Genomic DNA, 25207 nt, shown 5'->3' with positions numbered 1-25207 from the left:
TGGCTAGGCTTGTTCAAACATTGGGCCGGCCCGGGCCTGGAAAAGCTTGGCTCGAGTCTGACGATTTTCCAAACAAAAGCCAGGTCCGACCAAACCCTCGGCCTTTCTTGGGGTTTTTTTTTGGGTTTTTGGGCTTCAATAGCTAGCCCAGCTTGGTGCACAGCTAGGACGGGCTGGCCTCATGATTTTTGGGGTCGGGTCAGGCTGATTGAAGGTGGGCCTTGTTCGAGCTTAGATATGGCAATGAGACCCCCCCCCCCCCGGGATTCCCCGCGAGGGATTCACCCATTAGTTAGGGGAGTCATCATAATCTATTACCCATATAAAATTAATTAGAAAAAAAACTCAGACCCATCATGTCTGACTGGACAGGGAAGACCCTCTATCTAGGGATGGTAATTTGTCCATGAGTTCAGTGGTGAAAACGTAGCGGATAGTTTCTGTCTGCTCTAGATAAAAGCGAAAAAGAATACAATTTGGAACGGATATTTCGAAATCCAAATATGAATACTGATAATTTTTTATATAGTGAATACGAAATACGAATATGGTATGTATGTTTTCAGCAAATATGGATACATAATTAACATTATTTAAATGTCTATCCAAATTAGACATGTATTTACATCAAATTAGCTAATTATACATGGATACTTTTTTCTGTATGACCATTTCGACACATTACCATGATCCATGAAATATTCATGTCCGTATTTATGTTTGATCTTATTCATTCCTTACTCGTAGTTGAAGCATTTCGTATTTGTGTCGTATCCATCTAAGATTTTGAAAACAAATACGATATGGTGTTATCCATTCATATCCACTCTGTTTTTACCCTACACAAGTTTAGGTGTTTGTGGCATCGCGCCTAATGGGGCCAGACATGGGTTCAACTTCTTGCATGTGGGCTCGCCTGCCCGAGACCCAAAAACCCAGTGGGCGATAATCAGGTTTTAGCACCTCTTCCTCCCTGGCACATTTGATGTTCTGAACTTTGATAAATTATGCTAGCTTGGTGATAATTTTATTGCTCTTTAAACCACTGATGATAATTTTACAAATTATTAATTGTGATACTATTTGTTCAATTACCTATCAATTATGATATTTCATATGAGATCTAATTAGTACCCAATATGCATGGGTATGCATGGAGCTTTACACATTAACAATATTGGGCGTGGGTCAGATGGGTGAAGTCGAGCGCCGAGCTAGACATAGGTTTGCTCTACTCATACCTGACCTAACCCATTCTGTCTTCGCCTATGCTCCACACCATAGTTGGCAGGTGTATAGATGGGAAAATTTCCAACCCCATTGGGTTGGGAAGTAGTCATATCCACAAAAAATCCTTGACATATTTAAGGTACAAGGAGAATGAGAAGGAGAGGAGAAGTAATGCATAACTTTTCATGTTTTTCAAAACAATAGATGATTACCAAGAAATATGCTATAACTTTTCCCCTAGCTTAACCATTACAAAAATAGGACACAAGTCGATAACAACATATCTACACATACAATATGAGTTGCTTCACATGATTTAATCTTAGAAGTTGCTTCACATGATTTAATCTTAGAAGGTAATAAAGGCAAACATGAATGCGTACCATGGTAAACCACATGTATGTGGAACACGTGTTCACTTGTAATTCTAAAATAAAACAGGTGTGCCAAAATATTTTACCCTTTAATGTAAATTCCTGCATGATTTTTTTTCGTCCAGTTCAATGGAGACTCCTTGCAAAAAAAAATAGAAAAGAGAAAAGCTGAATTGAGAAGAGAAATAAAATGCTTGCGAGAACACAAAGCAAAGCGGCGTGCATCACTTGTCTCGCACTTCACTTCCCCCACACGTGTTCGAGCGGTGGAGCCGGACCATCTTCCGCCGGCGATCTCCATCACCTCACGACACGTGTCCCCCCGCCGACCAAATCCCGCCGTCGATATCCGCCGCGACGCAAAGCTGGCAGATCCGACCGCGACCGAGCCGGCGAGATCCGTCTCGTTCCTCCGCTCCTCCTCCCTCCTCCTCTCCTCTCTGGAGCTCTCCCTCCGCGGTGGACGCGCGCGTCGGCGTCGGCGGTGGTGGCCGACCATGGAGGACGCCTACGCGAAATCGGTCGCCGAGGTAAGGAGCCCAAACCTTGTCTCCGTCCCCCCCCGCCCCCCCCACCTCCGCTCCCCTTCTCACGGATCTGGTGGCCTCGGCCTCCTCGCAGGTGCTCGCGGCGTTCGGCGTGGATCGAACCAAGGGCCTCTCCGATGGGCAGGTGCTTCTGATTCGAAGCTATTAGTCAAGTTGTTGCTGGTACGGGTAATGGGGGTGGATTGGGTTGGACTGATTTTTTTTTTGGGGTTTATGTGCGCAGGTGGAGCAGCATGCTAGGCTTTACGGCAAAAACGGTAAACACTTCGAGTTTCCTATGCGTTTGGATTCGGTTTTCTGTCGCTAGGGATTGGCTGTTTTTGCTTCAAGTCAAAACTGAACTGTTGTTCGATGCTAGCTTTCAGTGTGTTACTGGTTTTGTACATTCTAGATGAGATGTTATGCACAAGTTATTCCAATTGAAAAAGGACGAGGTTTTGAGGTTATGCTGAATGAGGAAGTCTTTGAGAATATAAACATTTTTTTTTTGAATTTTCACCGCAATCACTCCTTATTGATCATAGTGAAGTATTTTTAACCTTTCACACAATGCAATCAGTTGTACACATCCTTCATGTTTGTGCCTCTAGTATGAGCGATCTATCTTCGGGTGTTAATCGCTGGTAATTTGCACCACTTAGAACTATAGCATCTGCACATAAGATAAAGTAGTTTGGACGAGTCTGGATATGTCTCAACCACTGGAAACCTTAATAATTGTATGTATGCGTTCATGCTACCATGTTATTTTGGAGGTAATGCCACAACTCATAGGTGATCTTGATGGAACAGCAAAGTCATTTTAAGTGACAGCACCATGGAACTAGTGAATTTTATTGCTGATTGAACTGAATCAACACACATTTCATGTTTTCATTACAGTTAGCCCTTTGTTTTAAAAATATAGTTCAGCAGGCTACTGCATTCACTTGAACTATAAAGCTTTAGCTGAAGTAACTGATGTTCAAATGGAAGACTTAATTTGATATACTGTAGGTTGTGTACTTGTGTTTATGTGTACTGAATAATCTATTTACATGTGCATTATACAAGTCTGAGTGCTGATTTGTTTATGTTTTGTAATTTTGCTACTTTTGCATTGCATAGTGCCATAATTGACAAATTTTCAATATTTAACCTTTTCATTGTAATTCTGTCCTGATTTGTGCATATTTGTTTATGCATGGGTTATCTTCAGAGCTGCCCCAAGAAGAAAGTAAGTTACCAGCTCTAATCTCCCATCTCCGTTTTATTTATCGCAGAACATTATGTATTACTCCCACAAGTCATTTCTATGTGTTTGCCCTAATAGAGTTGTTATTCCAGCTTCATTTTTATCATAGGAAAACACAGAGAAATCAATGTAATTATTGTATCAGTCTTAACCATGGTGCTCCAAAGCTGTACTTGTGTAGTCCACACACCATAGTTGCATAGAATTTAAATAAGTTGGTTCTTGTTAACTGTTACTGATTTGCCCTGCCCATTTCGCTGTAGAAATAAGTGTCTACCATGTGTATGTACCATTCATGCAAAGAATCTAACAAATACCCCCCTGTTTGTGCGGACATGTTAGTTTTGATTTTGACTGACTAACATTTGGCCAGTGATAACTACGTCATTATTTATGTATCATAAAAGTGCATTTTTTAATTTGTAATCATAAGTATGTGAAGTAATATTCTAATTTCTGGTTCACTTAAAAGCTATTGGCCGGAGCAACATTTATCATAGTCAAAATTGTCCCCTTCTTTTATAACATCAGTGTAGCCGGTGTGTGCTTGTGTGCCGCCGGGGGGAGGGGGTATATCTGTTTATATCGTCTTGGTACAGTTACATGGCAATGCCAAAGAAAATGAACTTATACTATGTTAATACGGAAGTAAGTTTTTCTGTTGATTGGTTCAATTTTATCTGTTCTTTGTATGTATGTTCATGTACCCTTTAGTACTGATCTGTTAAAACGAATTTTTTGACCTAGGTACCCCATTCTGGAAATTAGTTTTGAAGCAGTTTGATGATTTACTCGTGAAAATATTGATAGCAGCTGCTGTGATATCCTTCCTTTTGGCTCGAATGAATGGTGAAACTGGATTAGCAGCATTTTTGGAACCATCTGTAAGTTGATCCAGTTTGTTGGGTAAAATGATTTGTGAAGTGCCACATGCAGGCAGTACTGACTATATGGGTTTTACTTCGCTATGTAGGTCATCTTTTTGATATTAGCAGCAAATGCAGCTGTGGGTGTGATTACTGAAACAAATGCCGAGAAAGCTCTTGAGGTTTCTGACCTTTTCTTTAAAAAAATAAGTTTTTATTATCCCCAAAAAGGCTCTAATGTTGCATTCAGTTATGGAGATATAGCTTTCTGCTGTATGATTTGTTTCTTTTCTCTATTTTGCAAATATTGATATAAAATGTATGTGCCTTTTGACTCTTTTCTGCCCCTACATATCTGTTCTTCTCTGCAAATCTAACTACATGGTCATTTTGTGAACAATGTTATGCCCAAAAAAACCTACTCCCTCTGTTTCATATTATAAGTCACTTTACCTTTGTCCTAAGTCAAGCCTCCTCAAGTTTAACCAAGTTTATAGAAAAATATAGCCATTTCCAAAACAAAAAAAAATACTACAAAAATATGTTCAATGGTGGATTTAATGAAACTAATTGGTGTTATGGATGTTAGTATATTTTTCCATAAACTTGGTCAAATTTAAAGAGGTTTGACTTAAAATAAACCCAAAGTTACATATAATATGACGCGGAGGGTTTTTTGTTTTTAAATCACTTGGTGTGTACGCAGACTTTGTCATTGTCCAACTTTTGTTTCTTCTGTTATACCCTATCTGTCCCAAAATATAATAACTTCTGGAGGATGGCACAACCGTTAAGGAAGTAGTTGGAATTAAATGGGTGATGATATGATTGGTTGAGATGAGGAAATAGGTGGAGAAATTAATTGGGGGATGGTTGTGATTTGTTGAGTTGAGGGAGTAGGCGGAGAAGTTGCTATAGTTTTGGACAAATTATGAACGGTAGAAATTCCTATATTTTGGGATGGAGCGAGTAGTTTATCATTGAGATATCTGATTCTTTTTGATGTATCATATATTAAGAGTATGGAACAACATATACTGTTTGGTCCTTGCTATCGATTTCCTGACACTCTTTTCGCATATTGATTACTTATATGCTTGATTTATCCTAATTGCCATATGCTACCGGTAGAGGGTGACCTGTTAATTGTCATTGTCTTGCAATCCACATCTCTAATTTGCATAGGAATGTCCACCTGTGTTGACCATTCATGATGATTCACGTGTAACAAATTTGTAGGAGTTGCGGGCTTATCAAGCTGATGTTGCAACAGTGCTGCGCAATGGTAAGAAGCTTTCAAGACCAGTTGATGCATTTCATTTGATGATACATGATGCTTGATTCGAAACTCTTGTTAACTTGTGTGTCACATCTCTATCTCTGTATGAAAACTTGAAATTTCAATCATGGGAAATCAATTCTTAAACCATATTACCGTAACAACTGGAAAATTCAAGTTCATTAAAAATACCAATGGCTGTGTGGTGGTCTGATGGAGCCCACATGTTGGAGACAATAATTCAGTATTTGAACTTGCAGTTTTGCATGGTATGAATTTCCTTCAAAATAATGTTTTCTAATCGTCTGATTGACCCTAATTGCCATGGCACTGATGAGACTATTGTTCGCGACCAATCGTCTACCAGGCTGATCAATCATCCATAGTCTGTCCTATGCTTTTGTAATATTGAACTGATGAACTGATGATTTATCTATCTTTTAGTATTGTTAGTCTGTTACATTTCTGCTCTTTTCTGTATGCTTGTGCATATAAGATGATGTAGATTACCGTAATGTTTTCATTCAATAAAACACCTTCCTATAAGTGTAAAGTAAAGCAAGCATTACACCCCTTCCTAATTGGTCGATTAATCATGATTAACTGATGATTAATCAGATGGTCAGATTTCTGATTGGCTGATCAAGTTCACTGCACCTAACCAGGGTCAGGGATGATCAGGACGATCAATCGTGATTAATTGGACGATAACATTGATTGCTGTGCCGCATTACTCCTATTATGGATGCATCGTCTAAAGAAACAGATCTTTTTTCCAATCCAGCACTGCTATTGTTTACTTCCTTTTTACATTTCTGATTTCTGAAAACATGTCTTTCCCTTGAGAGAATCCTCTGTATATATGCACTAGGAATTTGGTATTTCAAGTTTTCATCTGTGGTCAAGCTAGTTTTGTAAGGCTAGCAGTTCAGAAAAACTCGTGACACATAGCGACCTATTGAACACATGATACTTTCATTCAGAGTGGTTCTTTTTATCATTTTGCACTTAGACTGTGATCCTCATTATCTTTAATGACTTGTGAAATAAAATGCTTCTCGATATTTTTGTATGATATGTGTTCACTTTAAAAACAAATTATTAAACACCAGTATATTCTTTATTATTGCAGTCATGCTATGTGTTTGAGAGCTGAAACACCTCTTAATGTTCAATTCGGTAGGTTGTTTTTCTATACTTCCAGCAACGGAACTTGTCCCTGGAGATATTGTAGAAGTGGGAGGTACTAACTACCCAATGCTTTTCAGATGATTTCGTTTAGTACCATTCCTATCATGCTCCTGATATGATTTGTCGACTTATTGTTTCTTGTGGATAAGTTGGATGCAAAGTTCCGGCTGACATGCGAACAATCGAAATGCTAAGTAATCAATTACGTGTTGACCAGGCAATTTTGACAGGTAATATTTTTATTTAACTGCCATGCACTCTTATATGTCCTAGGCCGCGTTCGTTTGGAGCCATGGTAAGTTAGCTTGCGTGGCGCGGAAAACGTAGTAATAGATTAGTACATGATTAATTAATTATTAATTATTAAAAAATATAAAATAAATTAATTTGATTTTTTAAAATAACTTTTCTATAGAAAATTTTTACAAAAAATACACCGTTTAGCAGTTCGGGAAGCGTGCTCGCGGAAAACGATGGGATAAGTTAACTAACTGGGGGCAAACGAACATGGACCTAATCTAAGTCCTGAACTTAATAGTTTGTTGTGATTGTTCTATTATACAGAATGCAAACATGCCATGACAATGTCGCTCTCATTAGAAATTGTATGTTCAGTAATTATGACAATAATGCTCATGCTATAAATAATTTATGTTATTTCTATAAATTAGTGAGACAGAAATTTGAGATTGGACTAGTTGAGGTTCCATGTACGTTCTGTGACCTTAGAAATTTTAAGAACATATAAATAAATACTTGTAAAAGAACATATAAATAAATAGCTTAGTTGCCATCGGATGAACTAGACTCATATTTTTCCAGACTTCATTAGAGTTATCTTGCCTTGCTGATAATTCCACGTGATATGAAAGCAACATAACTATTACAAGTAACTTGACAAAACCCCATGTTGTGGTACATTTGTAAATGCATTTTTTAAAGGATACTCCAGTTTGTTTTTTTTTTGGTGTGTAAAAGGATGTAAAATATCCCTCTGTGCTCCACTAGCCTATCTGTTCTGCTCTCGTATTTGTACATGTCACCACTGAACTCTGGCTTTCATATTTCTACTAGATTCGAAATTATTTTAGATGATTATACGTTAGAAACTTCACTCTGGTATTTTTACTGAAACAATTTTATATTTATTTTGTAAGGGAGTAGACCACTTATGATCCTCGAACTTTGGACTCTTTTCTAGTTTTCAGTTTACGCTCAATATTCCTCAATCCATTTGAACTTCTTAACATTTTACATTAATTAGAAGTAACTGCTTGACATTATGCATGGAAAATGGAAATCAAGGGCCAAAAATGGGAATAATCAAATTGTTTTTGACCTAAAAGTGACCATGCTTGAATTCAAAGGATCAAAATAGGACTTTCACTTTTCTCAATAACATTGTTAATACAAGACATGCAGTTTCAAAAATCTGCTAGTAAGCACTTGCTTTAAGGGATTCCTTTTCCTACAAGTAATAAACAATTAACAACCCAAAATTATTGTGTTCATTTTACTCAATATTCTAGTTTGCCAATAAGTTGTCATCCGAAAAAGGAAATTCACCAAACCTACAAGTGTTATAACCATATATTCTTGAGACAGTAATGGAGAGGATGCTTGTTGCTTATCTTTATGTGATATGATTTATCAAACTGCTCTAACGCCAGCTTGTCTAAACACACTTGCTTATGTTGTGCATTATTCTAGGGGAAAGCTGTTCGGTGGCTAAAGAGCTTGAATCAACTTCAACAATGAATGCTGTCTACCAAGACAAAACAAACATTCTTTTCTCAGTAAGTATATAAAAAAATGTAAAAAATAGGTGTAGAGCATGTCACTGTCCCCAATTTCTCCAGCACCTTCCTCTCACTTACCTGAAATGCTGCGTACCAAGACGAAACAAACATTCTTTTCTTGGTAAGTATGTAAAAAAAGGCAAAAAAATAGGTGTAGAGCATGCCATTGTCCCCAATTTCTCCAGCCACCCCCTTCCCTGAACCCTGAACTATTGGCTGAGGGATGAATGGATCAGCATGTGATGGTCTTTAGAAGGTAGGAGCTCTCATAAATAACTTTGAACATTTGTAATTTATTTACGAAGTTAGCTAAAATGACTCAACACCACTGAGGAACCCACCCATGCACAGGAAAAAAAAAACTGATTCATCCACCCACGTATCCACAGACCCAATGATCATCTCGGACATTTTTATCAGCACATGTCTTATTCCTACAAAATAGCCTATATGAGCTAGCATATCTTTCTTTTCATGAGCATATTTGTTTCCAATTCAAGAGGCATCCAAATACATGAGAGTATGCAAGTATGCAAGTTTGTACTGTTGTTGTATTTATTACAATCCAAATTTCTGATGAAACAATAACAACTGAAAAACCTCACCACTTCAACAATATTAGATTTATTTTTCTTGAATTGCTCAAATTCATTTTTCTTAATATGTTGTTCGAAAACAAATTTTCAGTAACATTTGGTAATAAAACCTACTGAAACAATTTACATCTTAATAAACATGGTTACTTTCTTTGAACATGTGCTTCATTGCAGTCATCCTCTATTTACTGTCTGCTTTCTTTGCTTCTTAGGGTACAGTTGTTGTAGCTGGTAGAGCAAGAGCTGTTGTTATTGGTGTTGGTTCTAATACTGCAATGGGAAGCATACGTGATGCAATGCTGAGAACCGAAGATGTAAGATACTTTTCTTTTTGTTTATATACTTTGTGAAAGAACGACATATGTTGTTGCTCTTCATCCTAGCCATATGGCTTCATATTATTTTTATCTCATGCTACTTTTAGTTGTGTCTGATCAGTTAGATTAACACTGACCTCATTCTGATGGTGTTACTTGCTTTCAGGAAGCAACTCCATTGAAGAAAAAACTTGATGAGTTTGGTACTTTTTTGGCAAAGGTGATCTTGATTTTTTGAACAAGTTGTGAGTAGTTTTTTTTCCTTCCCAAAGCAAGTGGCTCTATTACCTGATATTTGAATAGAAGGCTTAAATGCTTTATGAAGAACTAACACTGAAAGCTGATTATAATTGAAGGGAAAAGAGAATATTACATGTAATAGTAGGAACATCTTACAGTGCCGTAAAGAATGAATTAAACATTAATTCTGATGAACGTGAGCAACTTTTTGTTTCAGGAAGCAGCAAAGCACAGGCTTCTTTAGCTTAATCCTATATTTTCCTTTTCTTTTCAGGTGATAGCAGGGATCTGTATTCTTGTTTGGGTTGTAAATATTGGACATTTCCAAGATCCTTCTCACGGAGGCTTTCTTAGGGGCGCCATTCATTATTTTAAAGTACATTACATTTCCTGGTTTACTTCAGTTTAAATTATGTAGCATTTATTCACTGTGGATTGATAACCAGTATACTGCATTATCTTGTTACCCTTTTTATTAATAGATCTCTTTTTTGTAATACAGTCAGCAAAAATGTTTGTGTGCTAAGCTGTAGCGCAAAATTTGTTTCTGTTTTTCCTTTTTCTGGTACTCCAGCTGCATGACCAAGCAATTAGTGGCATCATCTTAAACTCGTTCTGGTAGATTTTTGGATAAATGGAGGGCAGGAAGGCCATTATATTACTACCTAGTTAATGTGCAAAAGCTAGAATTATTTATACTCTAGCCAATAGAACTAGTGATACTTTGTAAAACACTTTGTAAATTTCCCTTACTCGTCTTAATGAATCTAGGTTGGCCACTTTGGCCAACTGGCAAAAAAAGAATTATTTATACTCTATTCTTCCTTAATTGACAATTTTGACCAAACATGTTGTTACATATACTTGACACCGCATGAAATTTAATGTACAGTTTCATGTATTACCCTATAGTGAATACTCATATTCCAGTCACACTAATCTAGAAAGTTCTTCAATCCTACTTTCTACCCACAATGCTAACTAATGTTGCATGGGCAAAAAACATATCTAGAAAATATGATGACCACACATTTCTTGTGTCCATAATCAATTAAAAGAGAATGGAGTGAGCATGTACAGTTGAGAGGAGTAGTTGATTTTGTTTATATCTAAATGCTTGCATTTACTTGCTATCATGTATTGCACCTAACATTGTTCTTCACAAAATACATAGCGCTGCTTTTTTGAGGCTAATGTGGCTTTCTTTTGATAGGTAGCTGTTGCCCTTGCTGTTGCAGCCATTCCAGAAGGTCTCCCAGCTGTAGTAACAACGTGAGTTACCTTACAAACAAAATAAAGGCTTTCAATAGCAGCAAATAAAGCAGTGCATCTGAGTGTGAATATATTTGCAAATAGAATCTGATTAGAATATGCTAATCCAAAGGGTATATTTTCAAATTAGTGAAGTGGATATGGAGTCATATGAAATGCTAGAATTATTTGGAAGTTTGTTTATATGGAATGTTTCTTAAAACAACATGCCAACAATCATGAAGTCAGTTTTTTCTCTTAACATGCTGGCTTTTTGTCTATCTGTGGCAATTTGGTCCATTTTGAAGTGAGTGCAAGTATGAGATGAATCATTAATCCATTTTTGCTTCCAGGTGCTTAGCTCTTGGTACCAAGAGAATGGCTCGCCTGAATGCCATTGTTAGGTCTTTGCCCTCTGTAGAGACATTAGGATGCACAACAGTCATTTGCAGTGACAAAACTGGCACTCTTACAACAAACATGATGTCCGTATCAAAGGTGAGTGCTTCACACTAAAACTTCACTAATCTTTCGATGGGCTACTATATCCGTTTTTTGCACTGACAAGTGGCCAATGAAGGCAAAAATATGAAATACTACTTTTAAATGAAAAAGTTTGTTACACAATTTCACGTACTATGTTCATTTAATAATTAAGAAGTGTTCTTTTAATATCCCAGGTCTGTGTTGTGCGGTCTGTGCACCAGAGGCCAATAACTGATGAGTACTCCATTAGTGGTACTACATTTGCTCCCGATGGTTTTATATATGATGCTGGTGGATTGCAGGTAAGATGATACATTTGACAACATTCATTGATTTTGGGATCCTTGCAGCACAACAACCTGAACACTGCATTTTTCATGTGTCTTAAAGCTGAAGTTTTGTTATATTAGTAGTAATTGTACTGTTACAACCAAGACACTCAATCATGGTTGCCACTATTTGCCAGTGTTGTTGGTCTGCAAAGTCCAGCTTTACGGAACAAGTCTTGCATAGGAACAGCACATAAACCCTTCTAGATGCTGTTTTTGGTGCAAAAGCTTTTTCAACAATATGTATGCCATCTCCCTGCTAAACCTTAAGCCTCCATGAATGCATCCGACTATATTACACTCAGATACTTTTGTAACCCGTGGAATCCATGATGCCCCTTGGGTTACTATTAAATTCCTGTGGCAACTGTCATTTGGTTATGGGCACTGATTTGAGGGTTCTTTCATCTGTTGTAGCTGGATTTTCCTCCTCAATCCCCATGTCTCCTTCATATAGCAATGTGTTCAGCTCTTTGCAATGAGTCCACTTTACAATACAATCCGGATAAAAAATGTTACGAAAAAATCGGGGAGTCCACGGAGGTTGCTCTGCGTGTACTGGTGGAAAAGGTCCGTTATTAGATATGGAATCAACTTACCAACACATCTTTGATTACTTCTACAGAAAATATATATCTCAATCTAATGTTCATTTTGTACATTAAAACACTGTTAGGTTGGACTTCCTGGTTTTGATTCAATGCCTTCAGCCCTGAACATGCTTACCAAGCATGAGCGTGCATCATATTGCAATCGTTACTGGGAAAATCAGTTCAGAAAGGTTATGTTCCTCTACTTGTTGATATTTCATATTTATTGTGTTCTACAACATTGCTATTTTGCAATCTTTTTTAGGATTGGCACACAGCCTGTTATTTTTTCCTCTCTTATGTTCATTAGAGAAATTTCTTGACTTGTTGTGTCAAGCATAAGTAGGCCCATGGAACAAAGTATATAACCGTAAAATGTTCAACTTTTGTGTGAATTCCTGGTTTAGTGAAATATTTGGATCCTTTATTTTTAAGTTTTAACTTTCTCATCACTCTGAAGCTTCATTCCCTATGACAGCAGTCTCTCATGGAACATGTCACATGTTCAGGCATACTCCCTCTGCCCCGAAATGAAGCTATTTCTAGTTCTTTACCGCTCCACCTTTGTCCCAAAAATGAAGCTATTTCTCCACCTATCCCCTCATCTCAACCAATCACAACCATTCTCAATTTAATTTCTCTACCCACATTCTCTTCTCAACCAATCACAACTTTCCTCCAATTATTTATTCCTACTTTCTTAACTCCAGAAGTGCTTACGTTTTGGGACAGAGGGAGTATTAAATCTGACGTATTGTGGTGCCCGTTGCACTATAGCAGCATTCATTGTTTTCAAAACACTTACCCTTTGGCTAACTGAGTTGGATCAAGCATCCTTACTATATAGTTGCCCTGAAGTCTGGTACTTTACTGAAGGACTTTCTGAAGTTCTTCCCATGTACTGGAAAATTTCAAGTGTTTGCAACTGTAAGTTGGTATAATCATCTTGATGTTAGCTAGGTAGAAATGATTGGAGGAAGGTTGTGATTGGTTGAGAAAAGAATATAGGTGAAGAAATTAAATGGACAATGGTTGTGATTGGTTGAGATGAGGGGGTAGGTAGAGAAATAGCTTCATTCTACGACAAAGCTGGAGTGGTAGACAACTAGAAATATCTTCATTTTTGGGTGGAGGGAGTGTACTTTATCACTTATATGAGAAATCATATTATGCATATGCAAACTGGTTGCCTGAATTAATTTACTTCAGTTATATTTCTTTAGATTTATGGTGAAATTCATAATATGTTTTTCTATTTCTGATTTATTTAGATATCCGTTCTAGAGTTCTCCCGAGATCGCAAAATGATGAGCGTCCTTTGCAGTCGAAAACAACAGGAGATTATGTTTTCAAAAGGTGCCCCTGAAAGTGTAATGGGCAGGTGCACACATATATTGTGCAACGATGATGGTTCTTCTGTACCTTTGACTATGGACATTCGTAATGAATTGGAAGCTAGATTTCAAAGGTTAGCCTGTTCATGTGTACATTGTTTTCAGCTTTAATGTTCTCCTGCTTTCATGATTATCAATGGACACGATTTATTAAAATATTCAAGATATATCATGGTATTAATAATATTTTTTCTCATCCGACATTGTTGCTGATGGAGTGATGCCAACTCGAGATATTCATTTTACACTGGGCTACTAATATGATTCTCTGCTTCAGTTTGAGTATACTAACTATGCGAACTCCAGTTTTGCAGGAAAAGATACCCTAAGGTGCTTAGCATTAGCATTAAAACGAATGCCAGAAGGTCAACAAAGCCTTAGCTATGATGATGAGGCAAACCTCACATTTATAGGACTGGTATGATGCCAGTTAATGATATCCCACTGTTCCCCCTTCAACATTTTCATACTCGCTGTAACTTCTAAGTTCTAATTTGGAGTTGCTATTGTAGTTAGGTACCATGTTCTGTTTAATACAGTAGTGACATTAGTAGTTGATCAATACAAATTCCTTGGCCACTGGTTATAGGTTGGGATGCTTGACCCACCAAGAGAAGAAGTTCGGAATGCTATCCAGTCTTGTATGTCTGCAGGGATTCGTGTTATAGTTGTTACTGGGGATAATAAGGTAGGTGAAAACTCTTGGAGTCTTGGTTTACATTTGCAGTGTCATCTTTTGCTACTTGGTGGGAAAATGAATATCTTTTATTTTAGTCTACTGCAGAATCCCTGTGTCGGCAAATTGGTGCTTTTGAGCATTTGGAGGACTTTACTGGGTATTCTTATACAGCATCGGAGTTTGAAGGGCTTCCTCCTTTAGAAAAGGCAAATGCATTGCAAAGGATGGTCCTGTTCTCCAGGTGATTTGAATGTGATCACATTTTAGAAAATTTAGATCTTAGCTATTCCCTTGCTGAATGAATACGACACCAATATTGCACTAATCTCATGTAATCAACTCATTAACTTAAAAAATAAAATCCAATGTGCTGGGTCTGTGAAAAATCAGATCATATACAAAGATTGTTAAAACGATTAAACCATTAATGCAACTCTGAAATAATGCTCTCAGCTTTATACTTTCAATTGGCCTTTTTTCCTGACAAGTTCTACTGGATGTTGTAGAGTGGAACCTTCTCATAAAAAGATGCTTGTTGAAGCCTTGCAGTTACACAATGAAGTGGTAAGCCTGTACCTGTTGACAAAGCATCCTTTGGGGACTTCTTTAGTGGTCATGATAAATCAAACATTTTTAATTGCCATGGAATTGATCCAAACAATTCTTTTGCTTCTCCACTCATTGGATTACTGTTTACACTGTAGCCTTGATGCCTGTTTATGTATGCAAGGTTGCAATGACCGGTGATGGCGTTAATGATGCACCTGCCCTGAAGAAAGCAGACATAGGAATAGCAATGGGATCAGGAACTGCAGTTGCAAAGGTATTACTAGTATAAAGTAAGAATAAAGAAGAGAAATATTATGTACTTCTTTTTAGAAAGACCAAATTAGTATTCTTGTTGTGTTTAACTTTTTAATCTCTTCATCTTGTATTCATGTGTTGGCTGCTGTATAAATTTTGTTGGATTTAATCACTTGATTGTCTTTCTATTTCAGAGTGCTTCAGACATGGTACTGGCTGATGACAACTTCGCAACCATCGTTGCAGTAAGATTGTGTTCTCATTGCAAGAAATAAATAATGAAATAACCATTGATCTTATTTCAGGTGCTTTTTATTTATTTTTAATCAAACTTTCATCATTGTTTGTTCACAGGCTGTTGCTGAGGGAAGGGCTATTTATAATAACACTAAACAGTTCATTCGATACATGATTTCATCAAATATTGGTGAGGTAGTTTGCATTTTTGTTGCAGCAGTGCTTGGAATGCCTGACACGCTTGTACCTGTGAGTTAAAACTCTTTCTTATTCCCTGTTTGTCTTGATATAAAATTGTGTACTTGTTTAAATACCACCTCCATTTTTTTACCTGCTGTTTTGGAAATTGACAGTCTCGAATGCATATGTTTTACCACTACCTTTTCAAACTATGTATTTATAAAAAGTCTTAAAAATTTGAAAATATAACTATATAAAAGAACTTTTCATGACAAATATACTAATATATTTTTCAGTTTTTCACATCTTAAATCCTGATAAGTGATAGCTTCCATCTATCAATAATTTAAGATTTTTTCATCTGTTAATGATTTAAGATTTCGAGGTTTGTTTGATGAGTTAAAGGACATAATTCTTTTGAAAACTATCATATGTAGTTCAACTAATATGGAAATTTTATCTTTGTCAAATTTATGTGTAAACAATGCTCATCAATGCGCTGATAACATGGTTACCTTGTTATGTCGGCATCTTTCTCTCCTGGCTAACAATTCCACAGATATACCTATATTTCATGTTCTGGAGTTTACAGCCTATTTCAATGCTTTACAGGTCCAGCTACTCTGGGTGAACCTTGTTACCGATGGGTTGCCTGCAACTGCGATTGGTTTCAACAAGCCTGATAGCAACATCATGACTGTTAAGCCTCGTAAGGTAATTTTAGAAAAAAATGTGTTCTTTATCACAATAGTTAATTATTGAAAACTTTTGTTGACTGAACTTCTGCCGAAACTATTAGCCAACTTGTGTTTTACTATTTGTTTGGTACTTTATGGCCGTGCTGCCTTCATTTAAAATTGTCTTAGCAGCATACTGTATTTGTATAATGCACAATTCATCTAACTTGACTATGTAGGTGTTCTGGAGTATTTGTAAGTCTAATGTGATTGAAAATATTTTCGTGGTTAAAAATCAAAGTCAGGTCTCTCTATGAAAGAGGCACCATGTATCCCATTATCATTAAGTCATGAGTAATCAAGAGTTAAACTAAGCATTAGAACCCCATCTACTATGTCAGGGAGAAGTCCTGTCCATGGCTGTATGAGGTGATTGCCTACACCGGGTTCTCGCATCTGTACCCAACCCTGGTACACCGTGGGAAATCCTTTGGTGTTACTGTCCCTTCCATACATTATACTGACTTCTTGTAATGACTACTACATGTTTGAATGAAAACATAAGCAGTCGCCTTCACTTATATATCCCATAATTTCTCGTTGAGATTCATGCACACAGATGTGCATGTATGGGGTTAAATATTTCCCCATTAGACCATATATCTACCCCTTAAAAAGGGCAGCCGTTCATCCTCACCTCCTCTCACGCATAACCACCAACTCCCTACAAAATCAGAAATAAGTGGTTGGTTAAAATTCTCCTATGGACTTAACATGGGTCTATCCATAATTATATGGGACCGTGCCTAATGTGTGTCTGTCCTTAATTATATGGGCCCATTGCAATGCAAGAACATGTTATCCTTGCTCTCCTGCTTACCTTCACCACCAGCATCTTTGTCATCTATGGGAATTGCTACTTCCCACTGCCTGTGGAGTCTGATCTGATGTAGATGGTTGGCTGGTAAAGTCAGGTCTGTGAAGCTGCTAGTATGACAGACTTGGATGTGACACTGAAGGTGTACATTGCCTTGCATGTGAACATCTTGTGATCACCATGTTCTCTGTGGTTCCCTGATCTGCAAAATTTCTGTTGTCTTGCCTCCTGCACATTGTTGGCAGTTCTGCACCACTCTGCCACCAACAATGCTAGATGACTTAACAGATGCATATGGGCATGTTAGGTGTTGCCCTCATTGTTTTTGTGATGGGTGTGGATGGTCCGATGGTGACCTTGATTCGTGGGCTGTTGCAATATTAGATGGTGGTGGCATTAGCAGCGATTCTGGACGATCTGATGCTGTGATGGACTGCTGCCTTATCTAATCTTTTCTGCCACTGTCTTAGACTGGTCGAATGCGTTGCTGCTGCCTGCTGCAGTGCCGCCTAGCAATGGAGTGGGTGCCATGCCATGCTCCCCGATCACTCTTTTGTGAAGGTGACACTATGCTAGCTTGCCAGCAGCCGTTGCTGCCACTGATTGAAATAGGTGATGGATTGTAGGAGTAGGTGAGCGGGTGAAGGTAAAAGAGGAGAGATCTGGAGGGAATATAGGGGAAATACTTTTTTTATTTGCTGTAAATTTATTTGCACACATTGATGGCAACCAACAGGGAGATATGTTAGCTACCCCTGCATCCAAAGCATGAGATTTCTGTTGACGAGTATGAATTTCTGGCTAGGTCATTTCTAAAGTGTAATTTGTTCTCTTTTTAAAATTGCTGCCTGTGTTGTGTTGATAATGCCTTTCCTGTTGCATTGCAGGTTAATGAAGCCGTGGTCAGTGGATGGCTCTTTTTCCGTTATTTGATCATCGGTGGTATGCACTTGCTGCTTGTATCTACTTATTTTTAGCTTTGCTTTCTACAAATCGCTAGATCTGGCCTTACCATTTTCTTTTCTTTCCTTCATATTTATCGTTGCCTTCTGTTTTGTTAATGCAGCCTATGTTGGTCTTGCTACTATAGTGGGGTTTGTTTGGTGGTTTGTTTATTCTGAAGATGGTCCTAGGTTGCCATACTCAGAATTGGTAAGTACAATTTGAAATTGTTTTCCTTTTTTGCCTTGCTAAGTTTTGATGTTTACTAGAATCTTAGTTCCATTATCTTAACCAGGGGTTGTCAAACGCTTATATTAACTACTTTGAAGTTACATTTCTGTAATGCAGCATACTTATTTTGCATAAATATCAATCTCCTGATTGCAATTTTGCCTATCTCTCTGGGTTGCATCTTCCAGAATATTTTGGAGCGTGTTTGAATCTTGGGCAAGCTTTAGTCCAGTCTTGCTTTGCAAGTATACACATCTGCTTGAAAAAACATTATGCAAGCTAGAAAATCCATGTAGACTCTCTTCTGTTGGTAAGAAAATGGGACAACATGTAAATAGAGGTTGATTTTCTCAGAGTAGACCATAATTGGAGCAACCAAGAATGTGCTCAACCATCCTGCCTGTGTTCTTCACTGTATGCCAACGTAACCAAACAAGGAGCCTTGTCCTTTCAGGCTCTGCTTCAGATAACTACAATCCATTGCCCAGCACATGTCAAACAAAAGATCCAGAATACCTTTCGTCATGCACATTTGAGTTTTTCCTTCCAAGAGTGCTTATCCATTTGTTCTTTGAATGGGAAGCAGTATCTGGGAGGCCTACTTTTAATATATATTGTGATCCTTTTATATGATATAGTAAGACAATGAAGAGACCTTGTTAGTTAGATAAATGAGTGCACTTAGATTGATATGGAAATTTTCAGGAGTAACTACAGGGGTTGCTCTGACATATTTTCTTTAACATCAAATTAGCTCTCTAAAAACCATGCCATAGGATCTGATAATAGATACTTCCTCCGTCCCAAAATAAATTAACTCCTAGCTTCATATCTACCCTAGTTCGACAAATCGAGAAATTTTATCCCTTCAGTACCCCTTATCTGCCCACCCACCAATATTACTTTCACATTAATGAGGGGTATTTTGTCTGTTGTCCTCTTTAAATTTTCCTTGGGATGCTAAGAGTGTTTTTTTGGGGACAGAGGAGTATGTATTATAATTCATAAATTTATGAAACTAGATTCAAGATCTGAGACAATAATCACATATCAAGTTATCAACAGAAACCTCAAACTAGATTGTGCAAAGAGATGCCTTCTGTTGGGCCATAAGTTGGGTAAGAAAATAATGAAGTTCATACATGTTTATTTATGTAAGAGGAATTAAAAAGTCGGTCACAGTTAAAAATCTGGCTCACAGCCAGAAAGCATTTGGGAACCAGCTTTCAACTGGGCAGATTTATTTGCAAATTTGAGAATGTGGTTTGAATTTTACATATTCACTTCAACTTTTTGTTTCATCTGTTACTTCTTTTTAAGAAGTCAGATTTGTTATGAACTATGGGTGGTGTGATGCCTCGTGAATGCCACCTGGATGGGTGGTGGTTATTGCTAGCACTTCTCCCTGCTGTACCACCAAAGTAAATTTCACTTGTTAGCTCAGTAATGTACATATGTCTACTGGGCATATAGCTATTTTTGTTTTTCTTGGCATAGTTCCCTTTCTCCGTACACGTCTTATTAGCAATATAATTTATGGCATATTTCCTTTTCTTAAAGTTTCTTAGTATGGTTACCTTTCCGTTTATTCTACTGCAGGTTAATTTTGATTCATGTTCAACTAGGCAAACCTCATATCCTTGCAGCATCTTTGAGGATCGCCATCCATCAACTGTTTCAATGACTGTTCTTGTTGTTGTTGAGATGTTTAATGCCCTAAACAACCTAAGTGAAAATCAATCTCTCCTGTAAGAGCTCTTATACTTATTTTTTTTTTGAATTTTTATGTCTAAAATTGTCAGCATTACTACTCATACTCCCCTGTACTCTGTTTCATGTATGGCGTCTGTCAGTCAAATAACTACCCAAAAACTGACTAGAAAAGTACCTTGTGGCTTGTGCTCCTAATTATAGGTGTTTTTTACTTTTAAAACTCTGGCATGAGTAAAACGGAAGATATCTGTAAGAGCCTTTCTCATTCTCAACAACTACAGTGTGATATTGCAACTAGACATCCGTAAAATTACCTTTATTTATCAGTAACCACTAAGAACAAGGTCAGCTGCTTGTTTGAATTCTCTTATAATCATATTTCTGCTGTCCTGATGGTAATAGGTGTATCTAAAAATGTGTGACCTGCAAATTATGTACTGCTAATACCTTGCTCTTGTCTTGACTTCGATATTTGTGCATGATATGCATGAATCTTGCATGCCTGAATTAATTAAATAATCTGAACTAACTAATCCTCTTAATTTCATTTAGTGCAATTCATCCATGGAGTAACCTATGGCTTGTTGGGTCGATTGTCCTGACAATGCTTCTTCACATATCTGTTCTGTATATTGAACCGCTATCAGCTCTTTTCTCCGTAAGTCACATTTTCCCTCCCCTTGTAGCTCTTTAAAGCGTAGATAACTATGCTTGTTTTCAAATGGCCCTCTGTTGTTTATAGTAATGTTCCAGGAAATCCTGATGCATTATGGTTGACTTGTACAGGTGTCTCCATTATCTTGGGCTGAGTGGAAAGTCGTTCTTTATCTCTCCTTCCCTGTTAGTATTTGCCTATACCTTGACTTAGTATATGCTAACTCAAATTATCTGGTGAACTAATGTTTGTGTTAGGAAATGACGGACAGATATTATCCTGTTAATTCAGTTAATTTTCATTCACCACTATTTGACAAACTTTGTCCTATTGTTAGGTGATTTTGATTGATGAGGTATTGAAGTTTTTCTCAAGAAGCTCACGAGGTATGTTATCTCACTTGTAACAGCACAATTTTCTTTATTTTGGTATTTCTGCAATGCTTTACCAGTTAACGCTGTTTTAGGTTGCCATAGCTGAGCTTGCTTGTTATTTACAGGTCGGAGATTCCCTTTAAGGTTACGGAGACGTGAGATACTACCAAAAGAATCCCGAGATAATTAATTTTATATCTCGGCATACATATTGAGTTGAACATAGCACAAAACGGGAAGCTTGACCTCTGGCTGATTTTGGCTAATGATTGTGGACTTGTAGGCTGACAAACATTGTAGCATTTTTTTTCGTACCTCTTTAACAGGGGTTCAGAATGTGGTCTGAAAAAAACAGCGAGTAGTTTGGGACGTATGTCGTAGATTTTTAGATGTTATTTATAGCCAGCACGTTCCAATTTGTAATTGATGCATACAACATATAATCTCTATTACACGAAGTGTTAGGCCTATGTTGCAACAACCAATACATGTCATTGGAACATTCATGTCAGCTATCTATACAGTGGTGGTGATGAGTCTACCATCTCTATTAAGTGGGTGTCATTACCATCATCTCTATTAAGTAGGCTATTATATCAACACAATACAACGTCGAGTCTGATCTCCTCGAGAACCTCAGGGTGCTCGTCGGATAAAGCCCAACAAGCCTCTGCCACCAATGCTGGGCTATAACACGTCAGATTGGATCGCTTTGCCTTGTGTTGCTGCAAACAAAAACCCATCTATTGGTTAAGTATAGACAATGTTAAAAACATATAACAAAACATATCAAATAAACACATAACGTCGAGTCTGAGAACCTAACCTTCTTCATCTTTGATGACATTTTTTCGGAGACCTCCATGATTGGGCCTGTGTGCTGTGTAAGATGCAATTAGCGATAAATCGTAGGTGTTACGGACGGGACGATATGTGTAATATATTATAAAGACGATGATGCTTATACTTACCTACTGGCCGTCTGAGATTGAGGAGAAAAAGATCGTCAGGAAAGCGCTGTGTCGTCGCTAGATATCGCTTCAAAAACAAACGCTACGAGAAAAATAGAGGAGTCGTTCTCACACAACGGAAAAAATAGAAAATGAATAGGCCGGGAAAGGCATACACGGCGATAACTGCACCGTTCTTTAGGAATTCTGAGAACCTAATCTTCTTCAGCTTTGACGACATTTTTTCGAAAACCTCCATAATTGGGCTTGTGTGCTGTGGAAGATACAACTAGCGATAAACCCTATGTATTACGGACATGATGATATGTGTAATGTATTGTGAAGACGATGATGCTTGGACTTACCTATTGGCAGCCTGAGATTGAGGAGAAAAAGATCACCGGGAAAGCGCTGCGCCATCGCCGGAGATCGCTTCATGAACAAATGCTACGAGAAAAATGGGGGAGTCGTTCTCACACAACGAAAAAAATAGAAAATAAATAGGGCAGGAAAGGCATGCACAGCGATAACCGTGCTAGTTTTGATGTGCCAACCACTAGAAGATTCGCTGCCACGATTCACGGTAACTGACATATCAAAATAGCTATATTTTAATACCCCCACGATGTTGTTGAGTTAAACTTTAATTCATACTCCGCTTGCAGGATGCACCTAAGAGTTAAAAATTAACTGGACACAAGTGAAAATTTTACATGATGTTTGTGTGTCAGTTAAAATTTAACTCTATGTTATAGCTAAATAATGTGTTTCTGCTTACTGTCTGTGTCTGTGTATTCTTCCGTAAATTTTTAACTGCACTTAATGTGAATGTCTGCGTTGAAAAACAAGAAGTTAAGAATTAACTCAAGATGATTTAGGCTATTGGTGTGCTCGATGGTTGGTGTGTTTCAGTAAAATTTTAACTCAAATAGATATATGCGGTGTGTTGTTTCAAAAGTTAAAATTTAACTGAGAGTGTGAAGTCAGAGATACTAACATCATATCACACGCTGTTTATTACGTAACGCTCAAAACGTTATATAATAGTTTTATATATTTATATATATAATAGAAAAACTAATATGTACACCCAGTACGCAAGAGCCGCCTCGTGGACCGGCCGCCTCCTTTGAGATCGATCAACCGGGCGGAAGGAGCCGCGTGGCAGCTTGCCGGGGATCTTGCATCGTGCCGTGCGTGCACCACCACTGACGCATGGTAGATGCTGTACACTTGACGGTGAATTGATGACGATGGAGTCACGGAGAGTACATGCGCTTCCATGCAGTGGGTTGATGGGAGATCGAGCAAGCTGGTTAACTTCTCTACCCTTTTGCTTCTTATAAATCAAATTTTAAATTTTCAATCATAAGTTTAGAGTAGATTTTAAATTTATTAATTAAAGTTTATTTTTTTAGTTTTAACTTTTACATTACTAATACACGTATAAAAGTCTTATTTACAAAGTATTTTTTTCGTTTGTAAATATATCATTTGTGAAAAACACAAACAATTACAACCTAAATTTTAAGGAGATAAGCACCGTGTTGCTGTGGAGCGACCATGCGCCCTGCCAGAGGGGCTTTGGGCTTTTTTTGGTTCATTTGTCTATCTGGCACACTCCCTTTTCCTTTGCCAAAGCCTAAAAGGCTTTTCCTATTTTAGATATTAGTAATGTTATGGTAATAATTACAGTAACGTTGCACCTACGTAGTAATAATGATATGTTGCTATAAAATATGTGCATTGATACTGCATAATTGCAATGATGTTGTAATAAAAGTGCAGTAATATCGGGATACAAGTGTAGTAATATGTGCATTGCACATAATTACAGTAACATCACGACAGAAGTACGGTAACATGTGTGTTGCTACTATACAATTACAGTAACATCGCGATAGAAGTACAGTACATTACAGAATTTCAGTAACATGTGAATTACAATCTTGCAGTAACATCATAATAAAAATGCAGTAACACGTGTGTGACTGCATACTGTTGGTTGGTACAGTATAACTAATACATATGGGAAAGCTAAAAGATTATATTCTCAATCTTTAGATTTAGAGAGTAATATCTTACGTGTCTTACATTATTTTTAAAATTGTTTTTGATCACGATGGTTAAAAATATAATTTAAAAAACTAGATCCGTAATGTTTGTTACCGCGGAGAAAGAACGTAGACGTATGTTACTTGCTGGCTGTACCAAGCGCAGCAGGCGTGAAGCGAGGGCACGCAGCAGCGCCGTGGTCACAGTACGTACGACACCGACATGTGTGCGCGGATCGCGAGGAGGGCGGGGCACGGCATCAAGTGCGGGGTGGAGCCTCGCCGCGTGGAGCGGAGCGGGAGGAAGAAGGATGGTGCGTCGAACAGGGTCAGCGAGCAGCGGGTGGCGAGGCGAGCTCATATATTTCCAAAGGAACTCTGCTAAAGAGGAGCTCATATATATATGTTTGCTAATTGCCTGTCATAGATGCCCATATTTTTAAGAGGAACTTTGCTAAATTTTTTTATAATATATAGTAACATACGTATATGTTTGCAGCAATAAATGTGTATATATACAGTAACGGTGGTAACCTTGTGATTTTTTAAATCGTACATCCTTGAATATTTTCCACTAATTGCCTATCCTAGATGTCCATATCTGCAGGAGGAACTCTCTCAAAATTTTCCATAGCACACAGTAACATATGTATATTTCTGCAGTAATAAATATGCAGTAACATACGTGTATGTTTGCCGCAACACATGTGTATATCTACAGTAACAGTGGTAACATTGTGATTCTTTTAATCATAAATTCTTGTATATTTTTCCGCTAATTGTCTGTCCTGGATGTCCATATCTACAGGAGGAACTCTCCCAAAATTTTCCATAGTACACGGTATCATACGTATATTTCTGTAGTAACACACATATATATATACAGTAACAGACATCACAGTAGTTCTACAATGTTATAATCAACAAACCAACCAGAGCATAAAATGTAGTAGAACTGCAGTAACATTGTATTATCATTATAACATCATAAGTGTATGTCTGGAGTAACAAGTACAAAAATAGTAAATCAAACTAGTTTAAGTACAAAAGATCTTCTTCGTCTTTTTCCTCATAGACCTTACCGCGTGTTCTTTTTCCTTTTCAAACACT

At 37.5% G+C, this 25207-nt stretch overlaps 1 protein-coding gene and 1 long non-coding RNA gene across 4 annotated transcripts; one reads left to right on the top strand and one right to left on the bottom strand.

Moving 5' to 3' along the window:
• Positions 1-1973: 1973 nt before the first annotated feature.
• Positions 1974-21385, top strand: LOC102701906 (calcium-transporting ATPase 3, endoplasmic reticulum-type). 3 transcript variants are annotated; one of them, XM_006651718.3, is made up of 34 exons: positions 1974-2134; positions 2226-2276; positions 2376-2409; positions 3351-3368; positions 4134-4270; positions 4360-4434; positions 5492-5537; positions 6715-6774; positions 6872-6952; positions 8433-8518; positions 9330-9431; positions 9601-9654; positions 9949-10050; positions 10888-10946; positions 11279-11423; positions 11606-11713; positions 12158-12310; positions 12417-12521; positions 13602-13798; positions 14031-14142; positions 14314-14412; positions 14499-14644; positions 14910-14967; positions 15134-15226; positions 15402-15452; positions 15562-15693; positions 16237-16338; positions 18066-18120; positions 18245-18330; positions 19951-20099; positions 20617-20722; positions 20851-20904; positions 21057-21105; positions 21219-21385. In XM_006651718.3, exons 1-34 carry the CDS (start codon positions 2102-2104, stop codon positions 21281-21283), a joined length of 3003 nt encoding a protein of 1000 aa, XP_006651781.1. In that variant the 5' UTR covers positions 1974-2101; the 3' UTR covers positions 21284-21385. The 3 variants fall into 3 exon arrangements, with proteins under 3 accessions (XP_006651781.1, XP_040377809.1, XP_040377810.1); XM_040521875.1 differs by having other exon boundaries at positions 1975-2134; positions 4200-4270; XM_040521876.1 differs by lacking the exons at positions 1974-2134; positions 2226-2276; positions 2376-2409; ... (1 more) ...; positions 4134-4270; positions 4360-4434 and having other exon boundaries at positions 5508-5537; positions 6664-6774.
• Positions 21386-21618: 233 nt separating this feature from the next.
• LOC107303938 lies at positions 21619-22489 on the bottom strand. The gene is made up of 4 exons (XR_001549928.2): positions 22409-22489; positions 22065-22317; positions 21920-21973; positions 21619-21818 (listed from the first exon to the last, which is right to left on the bottom strand). It is a non-coding gene; the product is annotated as an uncharacterized LOC107303938 (long non-coding RNA).
• Between the last annotated feature and the right edge of the window lie 2718 nt (positions 22490-25207).

The sequence above is a fragment of the Oryza brachyantha genome, chromosome 3, assembly GCF_000231095.2.
Source record: "Oryza brachyantha chromosome 3, ObraRS2, whole genome shotgun sequence".
NCBI classification, from domain to species: domain Eukaryota; kingdom Viridiplantae; phylum Streptophyta; class Magnoliopsida; order Poales; family Poaceae; genus Oryza; species Oryza brachyantha.
Note: the sequence above shows the minus strand (reverse complement) of the source record. Positions and strands in the feature narration are given on the sequence as shown.

Coding starts and splice junctions, on each gene's coding strand:
- LOC102701906 (XM_006651718.3), top strand. CDS start 2,102: ATGGAGGACGCCTACGCGAAATCGGTCGCCGAG. Junction 14,413..14,498: donor TTGTTACTGGGGATAATAAG/GTAGGTGAAAAC, acceptor CTTTTATTTTAG/TCTACTGCAGAATCCCTGTG. Junction 14,968..15,133: donor TGCAGTTACACAATGAAGTG/GTAAGCCTGTAC, acceptor TATGTATGCAAG/GTTGCAATGACCGGTGATGG.